This window comes from Buteo buteo, chromosome Z (assembly GCF_964188355.1).
Source record: "Buteo buteo chromosome Z, bButBut1.hap1.1, whole genome shotgun sequence".
In the NCBI taxonomy this organism is placed as follows: Eukaryota; Metazoa; Chordata; class Aves; order Accipitriformes; family Accipitridae; genus Buteo; species Buteo buteo.
This window is the reverse complement of record NC_134204.1, coordinates 18,974,271-18,992,610: the sequence shown is the minus strand read 5'-3', so window position 1 is coordinate 18,992,610 and position 18,340 is coordinate 18,974,271. Positions and strand designations below refer to the sequence as shown.

Genomic DNA, 18,340 nt, shown 5'->3' with positions numbered 1-18,340 from the left:
GCATACTTGTTTAGCTTTGAGTTGTTTTTACAGAGAATCTATATGTTTTTAAGTGGCTGTAATAGACATTTCAATTTGAATAATTTAGTTAGGACTGAATGAAATGAGTAAGAATTACGGTTTTTAAGTGTTCTTGACTCTCCTTTGAAGTCATCTCTTTGTGCATTTTAACACGGAGTCAGTTTTTAAAACAATCTTCCCTAAAATTTTTTGTTGCAAGGTGTTTAGTCCACTGTCATGTATACTATTTTAATGCCTTTACAGTGGTAGTCTGCGTTCACTGTCTGCATGGGAGGTCACAACAGGCAAATTGGATTTTTCTTAATCTTAAAGAAAGTCCTGAGTAGTTTAATTTAATATGACTGTAGAATCAATTCACAAGCTTTATGCTATTCTGACATTCTTGTAACATGAAAGCTACTTGAAGTAGATTAAACATTTTGGTACAGACAGAGAAGAAAATACAAACTGTACCCCAGAGTTACTAACTTTTTAGTACTCGTTACGTTCCAGTAGCTCTGTCTCACAGAGACATTTTTACTGTGCAGCTGATACTACAAGTCCATTGCATTAAAAAAAACAGGGACAGACCTTGATTCAAAATTAGATCTAATACTCCACCAGCAACAAACTTGCATTAGCAATAACACACAAACCTGTAACTACTTAATGATGTCTAGACATGATTAATTTTGAAGAAGCTTTTTTGGCTGTGTACTTGTATGGTGCTGCAGGAAAAAAAAGCTAGCTATTATTACAAATAGACAACTATAAGTTTAATTAGTTTTAGTAGTTTGACTTTAGAGATGTTAGGATTCAAAGTCCTAGAAAGAGATTAGTTTTTCAAAGGAAAGTGAGTCTGTTGATCTTTTTGCAGTTTATATATGCATTTATATTCACATTTATGTTTTTAATACAGTTTTTCTCTTGTTACTGTTTTGAAACCTAGTTAAAAGAAAGACTGACATAGTATGCCTATGCTCCCACTGGAAGCAATGGGCTGCTCATCTGAGTAAAACTATTTTATTTATATTACTGTACTGTGCCATGATAGTGTTTAGATGCTAAGAGTTCAAAGTCCCATTGTGTATGGCATTTTTTACTAATGCTGAGAGGCAGTTTTATCTAGTCATCATTATCAATGTAGACAAGATAGATATAAAGCAAGGAAAATGAGGTAAAGAAAAGTAAAATTATTTGCTCAAGTTTGTATATCATCACATCACAGAACACTAAAGCCTCAGCTGTATAATCCATTTCATTGTGTCTGCAGTAAAAATCTACAAACAGCTGCTAGCTGCACAAAATAAAATGAGAAAAATAGGGGATGATCTTTTTGCTCCCAGTGATCTCAATCAGTTCTAGTATTTAGTGATGGTTACTGTATCTGGATTAAGTAAATCCCACTGAAATATACAGCTTCAGGCAGAAGCATGGTTAAACTGTGCGTGTTAACTTACTGATGCACTTCCCTCAAGGTAAGTGAGCGAGTCCTTCCTCTGCAGGACAGCAGCTGCTCCTTGTGTGCTTACACATATGCAGCCTCCAAACCACGTGGGCCCTATTACCTAGGCAGGGCTGAGCAAGTTCAAGGTTGAATTTTCCTTTGCTTTGGAGTTTGGAGAGGAGCCCTCTGCCATTTGAATGTCATTTTTACCAGGAGTTGTACAGAATCCTGAGTACAGATCACTTCCTCTGTCAAATAATTCTTTTTGTTTTTAGAGAAGAAAGCAATACATAAACTTTCCCATTTTTGGTGTTCATTTTTCCACGTTCATGTTTGCTGTTACCATGCAACTAATTAGTAGATTAATTTCACAAAAATAAATGTCTAGCTTGCCTTGTAGTGGGTGGTTTATGAATGAACTAAAACCTATGCAGTGCTTGCATACTGGTGCTGTGCTCTCATACAGAAAAATAGTGGTATTTAGAACACTTAAATTGTACTTGGGGCCCTATGATCAGGAGCAATTCATGTGTTGCACTAGTGTCTCTCTAGTGCTGCAGTCTCCTGGAAGATTTCTCCAGGGTGACCTTAAGTGCACCTTCCCCATCAGCAATGCAGCTGGGAAGGAGAGTGCAGAAAAGAGAAAGAGTAATTGTGTACTTCCCCACAGTGACCAGGAACAATGAATGGAAGAGATGTACTGAGTCACAGCTGAGTGTTACAATGTGTGTACGCTGCCATGGTCAAAACAATGAAATGTCATTTTGTGTCCCTAGCTGTGCATGAGGCAAGTACTGCTTTGTTCTGGAACAATGATGTATTGGTCTTGTGTAACTTTGGGTTCTTCAGCTGGCATCTAAAAGCGAAATGGAAATGCCCCTAGGAGGGATGATGTGCATAATTAGAGGTAAAATGTATCTCACTGAAATTTTAAGTCCACGCTCCGAGCTCGGTGTTCCGGCTCCCTCTGTAGGGCTACCCTCTCTGCTAGGGCAATATTATCGTAAGAGGGCAGATTACTCTGTTCTAAGATAGCTGCCTAAGGCTATGTCTGGAGCGACCCAGAAATGCTTCCAAATTTCCAGGCCAGGGGATGAATCCCAGCTGTGCCTAACTGCATGTCAGGGAAAGATGTGGCTGCTCATGTCCTGGCTTCTACACATGCAGGACTAGGCTGCTGGATGAGGGCTGCCTTGTGTTCTGGTGAGGTCCACGAGTAGGATGATAGCAGCTACAGATCAATATACAATGCAGTCCTAGCTTTCTCGGGTGAGTCCAGCTGTTCCCTTGCCTTGGCTTATAGGGGAGGCTAATGCCACCCCTCTGTGGCTCTTCAGCTGTGTCACAGCATCCTGCAGAGGTGGTGGCTCCAGGTGCAGACAGATGTTCCCAGGAACAGATGCTGCAGACTGGAGAGTCATCAGGTGATTCCTGCAGAGATCTGCCAGATGTGGGGTATTTGTGGAAGGGAAGCACGTCTTCAGAGTGAAAATTTGTCCTTCTGAAAAGATGTCTTGGTTGGTAACATTTGAATACACTGATCTATCCCTTTATCTGGCAGAACGTCCATATACCAGCATTGCTTAATTTTAAGAGTTTCCTTTCCTGATTTTGATCTTTCTTTCTCTGTTCTCAAGAGAAGCTCAGCCTGATGCGTACTACGAAAACAGCAGCTGATAGACTGGCATGAAATAAACGGGGGGGACGACGAGGGGGGACAGACTGTGTTATAAGGAGCCTACCCAGGAGATGGCAGCCGAGAGACGACTGCTCGGGAAGAGCAGCTCCCAGCCTGCCCAGGTGCAAGCTGTGCTGGGAAATACTGGTGCTCGCTTCACTCATGAAAGTGACACAGTCACACTCAGGAATGAATCCTTTAGATTGCTCAACTTTAAGCTAGATTTTGGCTTTTCTCTCAGCTCACTTTTCCCATAGCTGTTCAAGGAATTTGTAGTGTTATAGACTAACACATTCATTTGCTCCATCAAAAACATTAAAAGGAAAAAACTGCTAAAACTGATCATTAACAAAGTGAAATTGCCTGTGAAAGTCAACAGTGCTACCCCTTGCTCCCCAAAAAGCTTTGAAAACTCAATCTTGAGCTCTTCCAGTAAATGTCCTGTGGAGGTACTTGAAGAGAGAGAGTTAAGAATAGGCTAATGACTATAAATCAGCAGTTTCTTTGAGTACCTTAGGCCTTTTTTTTAAAAGCAAACCAACCATAAAATTTTATCTTGTCAAGTGTCACAAAAATTAGCATCCTGATGTATCTTTATAGCAGTTCTGTTTTAAAAGTTCCATTTTGACTATTTTAAGAGAAAGAAGCAAATACATTTTAAAAACTGCTAGCACACCAAAGTCTGTGACTGCATATGGGTAATTGATCATAAATGAGGGCAGAAAGCTTGTCTTATTAAAAGATAAGACTCAACTTTTCTGAGGCTGTGAAAATTATGTACACTTTATTACCTTTAAAGGCAATAAAAAGTTGAGGCAATTAGCTATAGATTTTGAGATGTATTTTCATACCTTCATTTTCTTTAGTCTTTAATTTGCAAGCTTTGTTGTACCTCAGTTTTGGATATAAAGAGTAATACAAGTCAGTATATAAGGAATCTGGCTTTCAGTTCTGCAGAACACTGAGACTTGGTGAAAGATGGGAGTTTTGTGCCTCAAGATTAGGATCATGTGGTTCTGTATTATGGAAGTGTTAAAGTTGGTAGCTTGAATGTTTATGTGGAAAAAGAAAAAAGGAAGCTCTGTGGAAGTAGCTACTGTTCAGGTGGTAGTTACTGCAATGACTGTCTTCCTATTGTCTTCCTATTCGCAGCCAAGTTTCTCCTCTTCTTCCTTTCCCACCGTGCTCCTGCTGAAATGTTGCATTTGGCTTTTCCAGTGTATGGTGCAGAGCAGCTAGAGCTGGTGTCAGGACATGCATACTGCTCACCAATTCTGTACATAATATAAAGTGCAGGGCATGAGACTGGCAGAATATGGTGTAATTTTAGATGCCAGTGATAACCCCATGCTTATAGGAAGGCTTGACCATGATAAGGTTTTAACACCAACTATTCAACCAGAGCTATTGAAATACACAGATACTTTGCACTAATGCAAACTGACTTACACTACAATATAGCTTACCAGTAGTATTATTCTCATGACTATAACCTACAAGATTTCCAAGTGCAGCTTCTTTGTATACCTAGCAGAGTCATCCCCTTAGGGTTTTCACTGTGTGCTACTGGAACAAAGACATATTTGGCCCCATTTTATGTAGTGCTTTTTCAGTAGCATTTCTTTGCTTTAGGGTGCTCTTTAAAAATAAACGAGTCTGTGTTCAGCAGTATTCTTGTTTTTATTGTAGTAACGCTGTTAGGCCCTCAGGTAGGCACCACAGTGATACAGTCCCTGCTCCTGTAGAGCTTACATGCTAGCTTTCAGAAGTCAGTTTGATTATAAACTCTCTTGTACATCCCAGATCTATACATAGGCTCATATGAAACTAACTTTGATTATGGACTTGATTCTAGTACTTCAGGAAGTCAGCAGCTAGATTTCAAGACCAGAATCAGATACAAGTTGAGTTTGCTGAAGGTATTCCTGACTTTTCTTGCTGCTAGCACAAACAGAAGCACATGCTGAAGCTCAACATTTCAGAATAATATTTAACCTGTAATGTGCTGTTTTAAAAAAGTAAAACTAAAAAAAACGAAACCAACCCCTTGCGCATAACACAAAATATACATAATATTTCCAGCATTATTTGCGGCTGTGCCAACTTAAAAGTGCAATAGACTCACCCATTACAAAAACTGAATTAGCCATTTAAGTATTAATTGTAAAAGAAAAATAAACTAGTAACTTGAAGTGGTTAGGATACAAAAACCTTACCTATTGCTATGCCTTCCCTTTATTTTGGGAGAAAGTATTATGTCCAGGCTGGGGGGAAATTCCTGTTGTCTGGGACAAAAAACCCAGTGAAGAGTAGTGAATTGAGTCATTGCTACCTGATTGATAAACTGTTAAATCCCCAAAGAAGCTGTATGTCAGATACTGACCTGTACCTCCCACCAAAGGTGGAAGAAGGAAATCTGGCTGAATGCCAAAATTTCCCTTGCAAGCAGCACCAGAAATGAAAGATGCTGCCATGTGTTGCACTGTGAAATTCCCCCTCTGGCCTGGAGTGCACGACCCTGGTTATGTAGGAGCTTCTCACACATACAGGTGTAGGGTTTTGTTTTCTTCTCACAAGTTTATGTAAGAATTGAGGCAGACAATTTTTTGTCTTTACTTTCAGAGCATTTGCCCTTAGGATTTACAATTACAAGTCAGGAGCTTATTCTTTAGCTTTATGCAATTGCTACTTTTTTTTTTTTTTACTTACATAATTGTTTTGGTCACAAACTCAGCTGATGGCAACAGTCCTGTTTGACAATTGAGATCAGAATCTGGATTGTTTTTCAGAATGTTTAAAAACCCCACCCCAAAACATAACATTTCATAGATACAAAATGAATCCAAAACACATATAAAACTACACTGAGCACAATCCAGCTGTCTCTGCAAATGAAGCTGTTATTTGCCAAAGAGATGGTTGGCTCCTGACTGATTGCTGATTAAAAAAGACTGAGTAAAACTTTCAAACATGCTCAAGCCTAGTTTTTGTAAAGTCCCTCAGAAAATAATCTGAAAGGTGCCTAAGCATAATTACAATCTAGCTTTGGGGGAAAGAAAACATGACTTTGGGTCTGAATCAGGTACATTTAAGTGTTTTACTCTTCAAGTAAATCACCTTGAGTTGGAAACAATCTCACTTGCATGGCAGTGTACATAAGGACAACACACACATTTTCTCTCACAATTGATGATAAGCATAACTGCCAGGCATGAGAGAGAAAGGCAGCCAAAAGGCCAATTCCCCTGACTCTTAGCAGTCTTACAGCATGTGCCTTTTTAAGACTGAGCTTTCATTAAAACCAGGCAGCATAATGGCATGTGATAAACTTGAGGTGTGTGACCAACTTAAGTCAACCCAAGTGGTGTGCTCAGAGCTCCTTTCAGAGCACTACAGTACTTTACTGTATAAAACATAAGTTATCTTCATCAAGACAGGAACATATAGGACCAAATTAAATGTGACAGCTAAGGAGGTTGTACAGAACTTTGGTCTCCTGGAGGGCACTGAGATGCTAAAGAAACAAGTGCAGTAAACAGTTTACAGAGCTTAGATCTTCACTATCCTCTGTCCCAATGTGCATACTTCCTTAGTAATCATCCCCTTTAGTTCACTTCACACTCTTAGTCTTGCAAAATCTTTCAGTACAGAATTAAAGGCAAGATCTTGACTGTCTTCCCTATTTACGTCAAAAGCCAAACTAGTGTCAGAGCGACTGAGAGCGTAAAGCCCAGTGTAACAGTAGTGGTAGTGCTTCTCAAGATGAAGTCTGAAAACTAATCATAACATTGCAGAGAAAATGCTGTAAATTATTATGAAATTCTTATTTTCTTCTCAGAGAGAAAGTATGCAGAAGGCAGTTACACATACCATTTGGCAATATTTCCCCAAGGCAATGTACTTCAGTAATTTAGTTGTGACCTTAGTGCAAGGAATATGGTGAACTTTTGGAACAGTTTGCCCACCCGGTTGTCCTGTAGCACCCAGACAGACATCTTCATACGCAGTTCCCACTTTATAGATTAGTTAAGACAAAGGTTTGCTGGTGCAAATTATTTCTCTAAAACAATAAAGATGGAGTTAGTCAATGAAAAATGGGTTTTCTTCTCCCAGTCTGGAAGCAGTATTCACCACACATTCATCATCAACTTAATAGAAAATGTCCTTTACACATATGGTACTTGTCAACTGAATTACGAACTGATGCTGTTCCGCAGTAATCTGAAATAAATTGCTCTGTTTCACTCTGCAGTGGAGCAGGAGAAAGGTTGCTGGCACAATATGTTACTGTAAACTCCGGACCTGCCAGTTCTAAGGGCTAAGCTTGTTTGAAAGGCAAAAATTTACAAGAAAAGGCACTATAAATCATTTTTGAAAAAAAATGAACTGTCCTGCAGTTACTCTTATAATAGAGTAGAATCTGTAAAATATTTTCATCTATAACAAGACACTTCCATTAAAAATGTTTAAATGTTACTAAGCTTTAAGGCACTCCAGCTGAAGAACCGACTGGATCACAACTACTGTTGGTGGCTCAGATTTCCTCTATCCACGTAACTGATCATCTTCAGTCTTTGTCCTTTGTGAGTTCTGTAATTTCATCGACATCTTCTATATCTTGTGTCATTTTCTCATACTGTCTCTTGAAGAAGCCAAGCTGTGGTAAGCATTAAAATAACACCATATCACAGTAAGTCATTTATAGTTACATTTCTGAGCTAAGCTAAATAGTGTGATGGTAGAAATACATGTGTGCATGCACACATATACAGTGTTTGATTTGTAGACAATTCCTGACTCTAAATTGAAAGGAGCTAGGCTTTAAACTCCTGCCTGGTGCAACTAAATGCGAGCACAGCAGTGCTGAGTAGCCAGTTGTTTCCCTGCCAAGATACAGGCATCTCCATGTTGTCTTAGTGTGCCAAGGAGCCCTTCAAGCACCAAGGCCCTGGCACACAGGAAAACTTTTCTCTCCCCTTAATCTAGGTATCCTTTGTAAATGACTTCTTCCCCTCACCCTCCTCTGTTCTCTGTTTGTCTGTTCAGTGTATATCCTCTCCCTCTTTGCTTCTCATCCCCAGCCTTGCCCACTGGGAATATCATGGGAGTTCAGAGCCCAGCTGGGGAGTTATGGAAGGAGGCAGGCAGTGTCAAAAGGAAAAAAGTAAATGCCACAGCCCCTGTTTTGAACCGCTGGAAATTCATTTATCACCTTCACATTGCCATTTCTATGGGGACCTATTTTTAGAGCCCTTCTAAATGCTCCCATCAAGGGCGCAATGACAATGCAGTATTATTCATACCACCTGTCCTGGTTTTGGCTGGGACAGAGTTAATTTTCTTCCTAGTAGTTGGTACAGTGCTGTATTTTGGATTTAGTATGAGAATAATGTTGATAACGCACTGATGTTTTAGTTGTTGCTAAGTACTGCTTTTGCTAATTAATGCTTATTCTAAGTCAAGGATTTTTCAGTTTTCCATGCTCTGACAGCAAGGAGGTACACAAGAAGCTGGGAGGAAGCGTGGCCAGGATGGCTGACCTGGACTAGCCAAAGGGATATTCCATACCATAGGACGTCATGCTTATATAAACTGGGGGGAGTGGGCCAGGAGCTGCTCATCGCTGCTCAGGGCCTGGTTGGGCATTGGTCAGTGGGTGGTGAGCAGTTGCACTGTGCATCACTTGTCCTTCTTGGGTTTTATTTCTCTTATTTTTGGTTATCTTCCTTTCCATTACTATTATTATTACTATCATTATTATTTTATTTTATTTCAATCATTAAACTGTTCTTATCTCAACCCACAACTTTTACTTTTTTTCTATTCTCTTCCCCATCCTGCTGGGGTGTGAGGGCTTGGGATGGAGTGAGTGAGCAGCTGCGTGGTGCTTAGTTGCCAGCTGGGGTTAAACCACAACACCACCAAACTGCATGTGTGGTTTTGTTCAGCACCAGAGAAGAGAGATTCCAAAGAAAATAGCCTGAATGTATTTATCCCTTTCTGTTTTTCTTTTTAAGAATATAAACACCTACTTACTTTCCACAAAACAGCAACCAATACTAACAGCAAGAGGAGTCCAGCCAATATACTGCCAATCACAACACCAACTGGTATCTCGGCTTTCTCATCCGGCTTCATTATTGTAACTGGGATCTGAAAGCAGAGAGATTGTGCGTTAGGGGTTAATGTTAACTGTATATAAAGTAGGATTTGTAAACCAAATACTTCACTACTCAAGAATAGCTGGACTGCACACATTCCAGCATCAATGACTGGAACACACCAGGCAATTACAGCCTTTTCACTGGTGTCCACAGGTACCTGGCTGCACCACCGTGGCATGTGGCAGTGCCAGTTAAGAATTAGGGGCCCTCATCACTCTTGGCCATACCCAACAGGCAGAGGAGCAATCTCTTCCTGCCAGCTTTCTGCCTTTCCAGTAACAGGAGGTCTTTCCGAGTCTTCCCATCACGGACACACCATCACTATGTAAAACAGATGTGCTTTCATGCAGGTGGGGAATAGCCTGGTGTAGAGCCCCATCTGCTCAAAACAGACTTCCACTGCATCAGCTGGAGAAGAACGACTTCCAACCAAGCGCTGTCAGAGCCTGTTATCTGTGGTGGGCAGCTGTAGGAGGCAATACTAATCATGGAGGCCAGACACTACCATGCACTGCGTTTGCTGAAATTTCTCCCCTGCTGCTGGGCCGGTACCTCTGTCTCATTTGCCTGCTGTTCCTACCTTCTGGGAAACCACTAATAAATTGTTAGATCTTCTCATCTTAATCTTTGTTCTCCTGAGTCAACTGCATGAATTTGCTATAAGACGGATGGGTCAAACAGGAGTGTTTCTAGCACATCTATGCTTCCTGAACTACAAGCAATACCAGAGATCTCCCACAACAGCATACAGTGTCTGGAAGTTGGTTTTCAGGTGATACCCTATCTATTTGGATGGGTATGACCAACTATATAGTTAAATATAACATAGTTGCTCAGGGAGACATTGCTGGAGTATTTATGAACTGTCAAATCTTTGGATTTAATCTTGCAATGACATGCATTTAGCATGATGGTTTTTTCCTTCCTGAAACATGATAAAAGAAGTCATATTGGTTTAATTTCTCAGGATTGCTTGCTCAATGCATTTGTCTGGTGTAATTTAATCTTAAGCTTTCTGGGAAGCTTGCAGTGGACTGACATCTCCGTGATTTAAGTCATTTCTCCTGGAAGGCTACAATGTTGTGCTAGGTGTGGCTATGTGTATTCATTTCATTGAGGTAGGATGGTTTTGTGTATTTTTTAACAGAATGGCCATGATGATGATTATAGCAGGTTAACATTCTCTCCTCCAGCTGGCAGTCCTTTCCAACTTGGAAAAAATCTGAAAGCTTTTATGCAAAGATACCTAAGCAGCTTCTCCACATAACATCAGAAGGCAATATTAATTCATTTGGCTACACAGCAACCCAGCTCATCCAAACTAAAGAGCCAATCTCGTATGTATGTGCAGTTTGCCTAGTAATACTTTCTCCATTAGATTAACAGTGAAGTGGCACTGTTGGAGAGGTAAATCAATGGCTAAGAACACACATCTTGCCTGAAGTCAAGCTGTGGTCAGTAAGACACCACGGCTGGGATTCATCTCATCTAGTGTTACATCTACTATATAGTTCCTTGGCTTCAGATGGAGGAGTACCAGCTCTTTTAGGGCCTAATGTACCCTACTTATTTTCAGGATCATCTTTAAGATGAGATGAATTGCATCTCAGAAATACCTGTTCTTTCTATGGATTATGGTTTATAGAAGGGCTAACTCTGATGTGGCTGACTAATGTAGCTATTAAGTTGGATGAATCCTACCACTCCCGTCTAAAATAACAGGGTAAGTAGGGAAATAATATTGTTTCTGCACTGTCCTATTCCCAAGGAAGTGTGAAGGGCAAAGACTGGGTATTGCTGCTGGTCTATCAAGAAGTATGTGAAGTGCTGGCTTCTGACTCCATCACTGAAGTGTCAAAACTGTCTGCCTTAGGGAAAGTGTACCTCCACGAGCTGGCACATTTTCCAAGAACTCTTACAGGGCAAGAGGCTATTGAGTAAGGATCAGGCTGTAAACCTCACCAAAAGCCACTGTGTTTCTTAGGAGCCCTATGGATAACTTCCAGGGTCTGTTCACCCACTGCCTCAGAGCTGTAAAAGGCCCAACTGCAGATGTTTCAATGACTGGCTCAGGAATAACCTTTTATTTGTCAACTGACTTAACAGTCATTTCAATAATTAAATTCTGGTTCTCCTGAAATCAACAGAACTGCTGATAATGTAAATTTAGCAATATCACGCTTCAACTGTGGAAAAATACCTAGTAATACATGGTTTATGAGCTACCTAAAAAGCCTGTGCAATTAACTGGAATATTTGCATTGTGTATTAATGAGTTTCCTCTCCTAACAGAAATAATACTATGCTGTAAAGCTGAGGCACTCAGCACACTTCAAATACAGGCATGTAATTTTTCTGCAAAAACATGGCATTATTTCCAGAACTACTCATATATTCCCTTTACTTCTTCAGGCACTGGAGGTTTCCCTGAATACAAATGGGTCTATTTAGAGGTGCTTCACAAGAAATGGAGTGATCCATGAGAAAACAATATAAAAAAAAAGTACTGAATTATGGTCTTATTTCCACATTGAGATAGATCAATCAATAACCGCTTTTGTACATATTTAACTGAATTTTCCATTGCCTGTAAATGGGCTATGCCACACATTGTCACAGATATTTGACTCCCTTACTAACTTGCATTTTGGTCTTCAGTGGCCTTGGTTATTTTTATGGGTAAAACAGGCTGGTAAGTCCTGTAAAAATAAATCTAAACTTAGTATTGCAAATGGAAGTGTTCCTCTCTAGATAGGCCAAGAGAACAAGGTATCTTTTCATTACAACACCACCACAGTGCTAATGTATTCTTCAAGTGTTGTTTATGTTTGTATATAGCAGATGGAAACCCTGGGAGAAGAACTCTACACTAATAAAGTGGTGGTTTGGAGACTTTTCTTGAGATTACCTGTGTCCATATTGTCCATTGGACAGCCATTCCAAATGCAAAAAATACTCCACATTCATTTACAAATGAGATTAAGTATATTTGCTCGATACCTGTGCCAAACATCTGTCTACAAACATCAAACCAAATACACTCACAGAAGTAAGACTATAACTCAGATTTGCAAAAATGTCTCCCAGAGCTCATTTATCTACAACAATTAATTCCGTTGCAGAAGGAAGTCCAAATTTTGATCTTCTCATGAACAGGAAGCTAAATGAATTTCAGAAGTTTCTACCTGAATTTTGCTGATAGTTCTACAATCTATTTGAGATCTACAGATTTTAACTAGTCTGGTTTATATAGTAGTTGGCTGAAATGAAAACATTTTGGGACCTTAAGGGAGGTTGTATATAGCCGAAAGGATACATTAGTTCAATGGAATCAAATGTCATCAGAGTTTGAAATTTGCTATGTACTCCTAAAGGACACTGAAAATTAAATATTACCACTTCAATACAGTGAGAGAGAATTTGAAAAAAATGTACTTATCTATCACTTACTGTTAGGGTATTCTCTCCAATTATAAATAAGTCAGGGTTATGCGTATCAATTTTTGCCTCTGCAGAGAGTTGTAATGTCTGGAAAGTTAACTGAAAGAGAAGATTAAAAAAACTGTAAAGCTCTGTTACATGGCAAATAACTTAGAATATAGACATCCTAAAATAATTCTCTTGTTTTGAAATGAAGACTTCAGAACCAGAAAAAAACCACAGTATTAAGAAAAATAAAATGATCTTTTTATTTGTCCCAAGCTAATGTGTCTATGAAAGTAATAATGTATCAGTAATCCAGACTTAATTTTGCTGTTCTTACTTATTAGCAATGAAACCGGGGAACTGGCTTCTTTAACATATAGTTCAAGCAAAACAGGAGAAGTTGATTATATATCCATTTTTATAGTTATTTCAAAGCTGTCACTGCTGCTAGCAGGGAAGAGAAGGGGGGAAAAATAACAAAGGGAGAAATAGCTCAGCAACAAAAGACAGATGGGGATGTATCTCTGGCCTTTGAAAGAAATGGAAACTGGATGTTCTTCCCTGCCCGCCCCCCCAACTCTATTCAGTGCTTCTGGTTTTCCCCATTTATTTTCTCCTATCACTATCTGTTCCTCTCCTCTGCTCAAATTCTGACATCTCTCCCTCAGCTTAAACAAAGAAGATGACAAAAATCTTAGGCCAGTTCCCATTTGAAAAGGGACCTCGTGCCAGATCCCACTTCCCTCTGTGCATGTGTGAGGAGCATGGCTGTGCAGACACTGCCAGCTCACCACTGCTCTTCTCCCCGTGCGGCAGACATGGAGAGCCCTGTGTCCTACAGCACCACCAGGAACAGCCTCAGGTTCATGGGAGCACAGGAGCACTTGCCAGCCGTACCAAATGCAATGCCTGCTCTGTCACTCTGCTCTGTCATTTTGCCTCCTCAGCCTTTTCTCTGGGGCAGGGCCGGCTGTGGTGGGCTTGACACAGGGAACGTGAGCAACCGTAGGTCCGCAGCAGCTGACGCACACCGAATTGACCATCCCTGCAGCATACAGTTATTGCACACCTGCACTGTGGCCATCTGCTCAAGTGGCCTGTCCTGCGCTCCTAAATGTTTAGAAACCCACCTCAGCACTATTCAGAGCACCTCGTTATTCCTAAATACATCTTTGTTTTCTTTGCTTAGCAGATACCAGCAAGCCTGCTATCCTTGTCTTGGACAGTGACTGATTGCCACTAAATAAAAAGGCTGATTTATGTGCATTATTGAGTGCTTGCAAGATTATTTGCACTGACGATTGACAATCAATCAAATGGAAAGTAACAAAATGGGAGATGAGAGGAAAACTGTGACATGTGATCTTTCCTTCCTGTCACCCAATGGTAAACAAATCATTTCCACTTACTTTTGTGCGAGGGTAGCAACCTTTTGTTCAGGTCTCCACCTTCTGTGTACCTGATGCACTAACAAGTGCTCTTAACCCAGATGATTTGAAAAATTCAAACTTTAAAGACAGACAGATGCTTTCCTTCACACACTTGCTGAGTATATTACATTATCAACCTGACCTTTTCCTTTTAAGAGCTGAATGCTAAAGCTGACAACAGCCCTGCTGTTAAATGTCAGTACCTGCCATTAGACTTGCCAGACAAACTAAGGAGACTGCGTCATGTTCCTGACACTAGGCAAACCTAGGACTCCAAGACAGTTTGGTTGGTTGCCTAGCTAAGAAGCAAACATGTTCTCCTTTCAAAAGTCTGGTAATTCATGATGAGTTAAATCCTGGAGGACACATGGTGATTTAAAATGGGAAAGTCAAGATATTATTGGATATTTTTAAACACCCTGTAGGTCTTTAATCAAGAACTGTTTCCTTGACACCAACTCTCAAAAAAAAAAGAAATAATAATAAAAAAATAATCAATTAAAAAAAATTTCCATACCTTCTCTAGCAAATATAACTGGCAGCACTTACAGGCTCTTGATATTTTGATGTGACTTAAAATGATCACTATGTAGGCTGTGATCTTCCAAAAGCTAAAAGCAACACTATTTTCCAGGCTATGACGATACTGTACTCTGTTGTCCTATGTTGAGTTTTGTGGAAACTGTAGTTTCCCCTGAATGAATTTAACAGATGCAGAAAATGTTTTTTTCAGCTGTGAAGATAGCATTATCACAGCATTTTCTTAGGTTTTGTGCTGGACTGAAGGTTATCAGCTCCATTATGCAGCCTCACTACTTTACTTTGAGATTCAAGTTTTCAATCTGGAAAACACAACAATGTAAAGTAACGGAAGGTCTTTCTAGATTGGAAGGCCTTTTTTTACTGATCTTTGAAAAATATCAGGAGTTAGGAAATACTTGAGTATTGGATCCTTCATGAAGATGCAGCTGATACTCACAGCGGCAAAGGTTCCATTCCAGATTCGAGTGGACACATTCACAAAGTACTCTCCCTTCAGGATAATGTCTTCCAGTTTGCATGTGATGGTGCTGCACTTCACATTCTTACAGTTCTTCCAGGGGAAACAGCATGGAGAGGCAACAGCATGCATTAAAAATACACTTTAACAAATGTTCTTTTAATATCCAGATTTTTTTGCCCTTGCCTTTGCCATTCTATGCATACTAATTAAGTGCTTGCAGGCTGTGAAGAACATGCACTTTTTCTTCTAAGGCAGATGCAGTATTTGTGAGAACATCCATAGGCTGCACTCCTGCACTGTGAATTAGGAATGCCACCCCCACCACAGATGTTCCCACAGGTACAGCAGTGGGCTCATAAGGATCAGCTCTGCACCCCTGTCCTGTAGTACTAAAGCCCTGAGAAGCCCTGAGTCTTACTCACCAGTTCTTTGGAAGCTCTGAAGTTCTCTCTTGTGAAAGATGCCAAATAAGGTCTTTTCCCTATTTGCAGTGGATTTATCTGAGCTTGACAAGTAACACCTCTGGCCTAGGAAAGACAGCAGGAATGAAATTGGATGACATCATACTCAGGAGTTTATAGTCATAATAATATATATTTCTGGGATGAGATGGTGGCTGTGAAAGGGTAGATTGTGAATTACGTAACACCGGATACTTGGGAAACTGAGACTGTATGTGGTTTTGGTCAGAATTAAGCGGCTGTTAAGAGTAATTTTTTCCCCCACAGATTGACCTGAAGGGTCTACCCCAATCTAAAAATCCTATTTTTACTATAGACTTCCCAGGAACTTGGAGAAGGACTTAGCTGAAGAGTTCCAGAGTCATATGAAAAGTCAGCCATGGACCGTAAAGATAATCCACATCTGCCAAGTAACAAGACTAGTGTACTGCTGACATCATGGTCCTCCCCTTCCCTTCATGAGGAAGGGACAAGGAGAAAGGGCATAGATTCTTTGAATCTCAGCCACGCTATGAGGGAAATAATTGATGTTTATGGTACTGATTAAACCCCCAAACACAGCAGTTTATGTATTTCAGTTCTTCACCTGATCTGTGGTGACTGCAGTTATGTACATCAGTGGGTTGTCTTTGCTGGTTGATGCTGGAAGATAGATTTCTACAGATGCCATCTTCACTGGAATACTTCCTGTTGTTACCTGCAAAGCAAATAACTCACAGTTCATTCAGGTAGCTATACTTACATATGCATAAATTATTTGGTAAAGCAAGAAAATCAGAGATCATGGATGAGTATCGAAGAACTGGACTCCTTTTGCATCAATGTTTTTTATACCAAGACACTAAGGTAGTAATTACATTATGCCAATAGTAAAGCAGAAAGTGTACTGTATAGCTTCAGGTCCCTGCCTGTTTCCTTAGCAAAGCTCATATTAACTGCATGAATATGTTTTGAAAGGCAAATACTCTGCCACAGCCAATAGGCCTGTTATTAGTCCTTTAGAGTAGCAGTTACAGGAACGTAAATGGAACATAATTTACGTTTCTTCCATGTTGCATATTTGGATCTAAGTTTTTCTGAGTTATGTAATAAATTCTGTGATCTGGCTAGTTCTTGCCTCTGGTTTGAGCACTTAACCCTTGCCAAACTTCAAGTTTCAAAGTCCAAGCCTGCGAAGACTTGTTTTCCTTTATCAAGTCAGCAGAGGACAAATATGCTCTGGGAAAAAAGTCTAAGTTGATCTAAAGTTAAGCATTAACCATCTTCTAAATATGTAAACAGTGCAGGACCAATCCCTCCCCCATTCTACTTGTGCAGTAAGTGCAAATTTCGTCCTTAATCTCATAAAGACTGTAAGCATTTATCCCCCAGATATTTGCAATATTTTTTTTCCTTACGTGACTGATTCAAAAGCATCAAAATCAGACACTGAAATCAGGAATGTTTTTTCAACTGTTTTGGGACCAGGCTAGAGGAGGAGGTAAGGCAGCTTCTCGAAGCAGAACCAGAAACATTTACTAACCTTAACTGAGAAGTTGAACGTGGGGCCAATATCTTCAAAATTATTCACAGTGGAAGGAATGTTCTGACCAGAGTATACTTCATAAAAGTTGATGTTGGCAAGCCTAGTTAACAACCATAAAACAATACATTTCAGTTTGGCAGCTGCTTTGAAAACATACGTTACTGGATGTGCATTCATGTAACAGGTCAGAAGTACAGTCAGAGGAAAAATCAGTCACTTGTACTGCTGTTTGAATTTTACAAAGTTGGTTAAGAAAATACATGGTGTACTGAAGCCTGGAGCTGGAGCGAGCATGTGAAGGTAAGACAGGAGGGCTGTGTGAGATACAGGCCCTGCTCAGCCTCCTGCGCTCCATGGTGTTTCATCGCCATGCTGCAAGCTCCTCTCCTGGGCATAAAAGGTGACTTTCAGCCTTGCACTGGCCTCCCTCCTCAGACAGGGTCCCTCTATGGTCCCCCTTACTACATCTGTAACAGCAAATACCAGCAGACTCTGAGGGAGATCCTGGGCTCTAATGCCATAGACCACAGGCAGGCTTGTTTCCACACTGCCCAAGTGTGGAAACGCACAGCAGCCTGCTTGTGTGCATGGTACATATCACGTAGCTCTCGGTCTCCTCTGGGCTGCTTTCTTTACTATTTATGGGCTTCAAAATCCAAAATTTCCAAAGTAACATGAGGGTGGTTGCAGCCCACCACAACATGAAATTACAGGTGTGTGATGGAAGGATGTGGTGCAAGGGCCCCTTGGATGCTCGAGGGGCTCAGCCAGCTGGGACCATGCTCAAAGATAATGAAAGCATCACTGTGTAGTGCATCGCATCCATGTGCTGCTACCTGTGAGCAGCTCCTCCACTGAACTGTCCCAGACCTGTGTCCACTCTTCATCATTAGCTTTCATTAGGAGGCTAATTGGAGCAGTCAAAAAGAAAGCCAGGGAGTGACTTAACAAGGAACAGGGGCTATCATGATTCCTATATCAGTTCTTCCTGTAGTACAAGGTGCAAATCCATCCTCTTTACCAGTGCTGCGCTCCCCATTTAACCTGGTTAATATTGGCGCGTACAGTCCCAAATTAACATGTGTGCAGTCTCACAGTGGTGCTTCCTGATCAGTTGTGCTCCTCCATACTGCATCATGGATCCTTTTTGATCCTCCATACTTCCTCCCATGGGCCCCTTCCTTGAAAGGCCTCCTCACAGGGACT

General features: G+C 40.5%; 1 protein-coding gene across 1 annotated transcript in view; it reads right to left on the bottom strand.

The window, feature by feature from the left end:
* Positions 1-5,133: 5,133 nt before the first annotated feature.
* Positions 5,134-18,340, bottom strand: part of ITGA2 (integrin subunit alpha 2) — a 70,869-nt gene continuing 57,662 nt past the window's right edge. The window contains exons 24-30 of the mRNA XM_075020786.1: positions 17,132-17,234; positions 16,196-16,306; positions 15,571-15,675; positions 15,125-15,238; positions 12,740-12,829; positions 9,162-9,278; positions 5,134-7,782 (exon numbers count right to left, since the gene is read on the bottom strand). Of these exons, the coding sequence (XP_074876887.1) occupies positions 7,693-7,782; positions 9,162-9,278; positions 12,740-12,829; positions 15,125-15,238; positions 15,571-15,675; positions 16,196-16,306; positions 17,132-17,234 (730 nt within the window). The 3' untranslated portion in view covers positions 5,134-7,692. The remainder of the gene's footprint in view (positions 7,783-9,161; positions 9,279-12,739; positions 12,830-15,124; positions 15,239-15,570; positions 15,676-16,195; positions 16,307-17,131; positions 17,235-18,340) is intronic.